A 5053-nucleotide genomic window follows, 5' to 3' on the forward strand; every position below is an offset into this window, starting at 1 on the left:
AAATAACATACTGGTTAAAGCCCCGCCCATTTCAAAAAGACCCGACCCACTTCCGGGTTAAATCTGACCACTTCCGGTTTAGGCCCAGTCCGAGTACAGATACAGATAATGCTGTACTCACTCATCCCTAATAAATACATGTTTTGGCATGCCAGGACGAGTGGCACTATATCCACGGTATTGGTTTTGGAAATTAATTATTGCATGTTTTGTTGAGCCTGATGATATGGTTCTAGTAGAGATTGATTCCATATTTAAACTCATAATCCGTGGTAACTCCTGATTCTCGTATTTTTTAATCCCTTTACCCATCACTATATTCCAACTCATAATTTGTAATAATCAGTTAATCTGATTTATTATTCAGGTATTTTGTTATACTATCATTCTGATTATCTGATTAATAAACCCCTTTCTTTTATTGATAAAGTTGTTGTTTGTCTAACTAGTGTTCATTAGTAGGATTTTGGGTCAATATACAGCTATGAACTTTTTCATTTGAGATTGTGTGTCATTAAATGACGGTATGCATTAAATTTGATGGTTTAATCCATTCAATCTGAGCGTCTTCGGCTCCTAAAACAAAGTGGTGATTTTACGAGTGCACATTGTATTAATTCATAAAGTTGATTAATAAAACATTGAAATTGTCCAATAAAAAGAAAAAAATGTCCAAAATTGAAAAGATTTGTAGCAAATCATTGATTCACGCTACAGAATCAATGTTCAGCAAAGTCAAAAAAGAAGTCTTTTTCAATATAATCCCAGATATGAAATTTTGTTTTAATGCCAGATGTTCCAATATGATCTACCGTAAGCGCGATGTATTTTATTTTGAAAATACCGGATGTTTTATTTCGTTTCTGTGCTCGACAATCTGCCCTGTCCTGAAATGCTGCGGAGCTCTCCGCCATCTGTCAAAAATAGAAGCTCTGTGTATCTGCTCAGGAGGGCTGCGGATCGCCGGAGCTAAGACGGAGTTGGAACGCAGTCAGCGAAAATACACACATTGACTTTAATGGAAACCTATTGACTTCATCGCCGTTCCATAGTTGGTGGACATCAGGGTGAGGAGGGCAGGAAAGATTGTAGCCGATCACTCTCACCCCGGACACACACTGTTGGAACCCCTCCCCTGTGGCAGGAGGCTGCAGTCCATCAGGACCAAAACCTCAGAGAGAGAACAGTTTCTTCCTCTCTGCAGTCAGGCCCCAGAGCTCCACTGACACTGTCTTAACCAATATTTCCTTTCTGATTCTGATTCTCTGCCGGAGAGATCTAGCATAGCGACCACCAGTTGCTGTTTTGCCTCAACAAACCTGTGTTTTCCCTAGTCTGCTTGGGTTACTGCTTGGACGGAGCTGTGCTGCTGCTTTGGAGCAGTTGTTTTGCGGAGCCCTCAAGCGCACTACTTGAACTGAGTATCACAACTGTGAGAACATGCTGCCCGGCCGTCCGGCCTTCTCTACATATGTTCGAGCCAGGGTTTTTAAGTATTGAAATGTAGCAGAAGGGGCTCGCTTTCCCCCCTCCATTATAATTTAGTTAACCTAGTTTTTTATTAATAGATCTGAGTTTCTTTTTGCTTAGTTTCATTATTTTCTTCTTTCTTTTTTCTGTCTAAGTGTTTTTTTTCTTTTGTTTTTGAATTGGTACCTTTAAGTTCTTGGGTTGGGTTTTGTTTCATTTCATGGTTATTTCCCCGATTGATTCTTTTCTTTTGAGGAAGTGGACCCCCCGCTGATCGTGTGTGTTTCCTTGTTTCTCGTCCCTCTTTTCCAGTTGTTGAGAGCCGACGGTGGTGGTATCCCCTTCCTCTGTGCTGTGTGTCTCCCCGTTTTTCATTTGCTGAATTCACTTTGTTGTCTGCGTCACGGCGGACTCTCCCGGGGATCCCTTACCTTCCCCGTTCCCTTTTCCTCCTCCACCGGTAAGCCTCAGCTCAATTATAATTCCCCCCCCTCCTTTCAGTGTGACTGTGTGCTTTAAATATAATGTTTTTTAGAGTTTCATTAATGTTGATAAACAAAAAAAATTGTTGTTCTCTTTTAAAAGTTGAACCCTGTCTCTGGCACTTTCTTGGAAATTGACCTGTGTGTCCTTACGATTATGCTGATAGCATTGCAAGTAGTGATTAAACTAATTTTTGGGGCAAAATTCCCAGGGTGCCACCACAAACGCATAGACGTGTGTTCAGTTTTTGTTTTGCGGTGTACAGACAACTTTTGTGTTGTGGGTAACTGTTTAACCTTGTTTTAGTCTGGTTTAGAGATTGGGCTGGTTTTCTTGCAGACTTGTGGCAAGTCTTCTATCCTCCAACCTATTCCCTTTTACGGGGTCTTTGTTGTCAGAATGTATCAATTCTCTAACTTAGAGAACACTGCTTGTGAACATAATCCAGGCAATAACTGCGTTTCTCTTTGGCAAAACAAATTGACTGACTTAAATGTAATTTGTAGGAGACAGGGTTGTTGCAGGTCTGGTGAAAACATTGAGTGGAATGGGTCAGAATGGATTTAAAGATTTCACTGGTCCCTTTCAGAGCATGGAAAGCACTGACATCAAGCTATTTCAAGGAGCTGTTAAAACCCAATAAAAAAAGAACTACCAAGAATCACAAATGACAAGGCTGCATACTTTTACTATTGTTTTTCTTTGTGCTGATATGGGCATGTGTCTTTACTGAATTTCTATTAGCCATGTCAACAAATACAATACATATTGTAATTGTCCATTTGTACAAAGTGCTAAGCATTGTTACTGTCCCATCAAATGATAATGCATGGCAGATCATTCAGGAGATTCTTTTCCCTCGGTCTAGACTGTCTAAATGGCAGAGAGGCAGATGAGCAGGCTGAGAGAGGGAGGAGCCAGCATCTTAAGCACTTTCCTCACTGACTGTACCGTAGAGAGAGATACGGGGAGGAGAGAGGGAGCCAGTGAGTGAACACACAACCCGAGTCTGAGCGAGTAAGCACCGGAGCCAGCCAGCATGATGCACAAAGTGTGAAGCAGGGAGAAAAAGAGAGACGAGAAGGAGAAACAAGGAGACTCAGTAAGACCGAGTGACGAGCAGCTGAGGGAGAAAGCTACACTGTTTCAACTCCACACACTCTTTGTATCCCAACTGTTAATTCTGCCTCAGCATTGAGCAACAAGAAGACATCTGTCCACTCATCTGTAACAATGCTTTTCTGGCTGCTGCTACTGCTTCTTCTCTACTGCTTTGCCGGCACGGGTAAGTGAAAAAGGTTTTTCTTTTCCCCAGTCACTATCTGCAAGTTTGGATGCAGTTTGAAGCCACTCTCTGTGCTGGGGCTCAGAGCAGCAGAGTCCCTCTCCTGTGGGTCGTGATGTATAATCAGCTAAGCTGCTGGTCAATTAGTCATTGGTGCTTTGAAATCCCGCTGCTTGTGTCCTCCTGAGAGCCCTGCTAGGCTGAAATGTCTTTCCGGGCTCCGTTGCATCTCCTTTTCTAAACATGATGTCTCAGTTTGTGCTCAGCGGTCACGCTGCTGCGCTCCAGGTCGAGCTTATGCTGAGTGATGAGGTGAAATGTTTGGGTACTCCAACATGATGATCACAGGTCTCATAACAGAACCCAAATCGAAAATTGAAAATGCAATTAATATATTCCAATAAATCTTTGGTGTATAGTGTATAGCATGTAAGATTGTATGCACAGTAGACAATCAGGTTTCACTTTATATTAAAATGAGCTTCCAGTTGAATAGACTGTATATGCATGTTTTTTCCAACCAGACTCTTCGTTTGCTGTGTCTGAGCACTCGCTGCTGACGCAAAGAGATTGGGAAACAAAGGAGTAAATTAAGTGAGTTGAAAAGTGCTGATTGGAAAAGCTTTGAAAGCTCTGACTGGTCTTATTGATTTTGGTTGCCCCTATCCTCTAGGCTAGTGATGACTTCACATTTGCCACAGCTCAAGTCCATTCACTGAATCTGAAATGACTGGATTGCTGCCATGTTAATTCACACTGCAAAGTTTTCCAGAAATGTGACGGAAATATTTAGTGACAATTGAGATTGTTTCTCTAGATACAGTTGAATCTACTGAATGTTTTGGGATTAGAAAAAAAATGGAATAAAATGTTCCATTTCTTTTGTCTTTTCTGTAAATAAGCAGAAACTGACTCTAAACTAGACTTCAACTAGAGTCTATGAAAGCTGCAAGTCACACACAACCTGATACCAAATACTGACAGCTGGAGCTACATCAGCAACATGGCTACAGAAACACTGTAAGCTGAGGTGAAAACGTTGTAATGCCATTATGCTCCTCTTAATAAAGCACCATGCTGTTTCCCATCCGTGTCTCACCCTGGGATGCAATCTAATTCACCTGTTGTGCTATTAACTTCTTGTTTTAACTTGATCATTCATCTGGAGTCCCAGCTCTAAATGGATATCTTCAAAATGTTATTGCTCAACTTAATGTTGATGTTAGCTGTGTGTGACTGGTGCTGGAAAATCTGCCTAGTCAGGCTGAATCTGCACACACACACACACACACACACACACACACACACACACACACAAACGTAGACCCACACACCACTACTAATTTGAATCTGGTAATAAAGATTTAATATGGATCTCAGTAGCTCTCTTTCACCGTACATCAACTCTCAAGAGGATAGCAGCTTTATTACCTAGTTTTATGAGAGCACAAGTAAGTTCTGGTGTTGGAGCAAACTCAAACCCCCTCCTACCCCTTTTTTTGTCTGAGAGGGGGCATTTGCCACCGTTTCCAAATTCATATGTAGAAGCAATGCTTTATACAGTGGCACTGTGCTCCCAAGTGCACCATACAAAAAGGGTTTTTAGCTGAAGAGTTGAGCATGTCTCTTTTGCTTCACCTAATGTGCAGTGTTTGGGAATACTCAGGTGAGGTCAAGTAACCTCAAAGTTAGTGGAATTCTCTAATTAGAATGGCAGCACATTAGGTACTACTCAGTCTTCTTGGTTTTTGGAGCTCCACAGGAGGCTGTGTGTGTGTGGGGGGTGGGGGTGGGGGGGTGGAGGGCATCCTTGGA

The 5053-nt window shown here is 41.9% G+C and overlaps 1 protein-coding gene across 2 annotated transcripts in view; it reads left to right on the forward strand.

Annotated features, from left to right (window-relative positions):
- Positions 1-5053, forward strand: part of LOC116686537 (kin of IRRE-like protein 3) — a 278508-nt gene that overhangs the window by 1569 nt on the left and 271886 nt on the right. Inside the window, exon 2 of one of the 2 annotated variants that reach the window (XM_032511554.1) lies at positions 3016-3238. In XM_032511554.1, coding sequence (XP_032367445.1) covers positions 3187-3238 — 52 coding nt within the window. In that variant the 5' untranslated portion in view covers positions 3016-3186. Of the gene's footprint in view, positions 1-2885; positions 3239-5053 lie in introns of those variants that run through there. The other variant, XM_032511552.1, reaches the window with a different exon arrangement.

Source organism: Etheostoma spectabile, unplaced genomic scaffold (genome assembly GCF_008692095.1).
Source record: "Etheostoma spectabile isolate EspeVRDwgs_2016 unplaced genomic scaffold, UIUC_Espe_1.0 scaffold393, whole genome shotgun sequence".
In the NCBI taxonomy this organism is placed as follows: domain Eukaryota; kingdom Metazoa; phylum Chordata; class Actinopteri; order Perciformes; family Percidae; genus Etheostoma; species Etheostoma spectabile.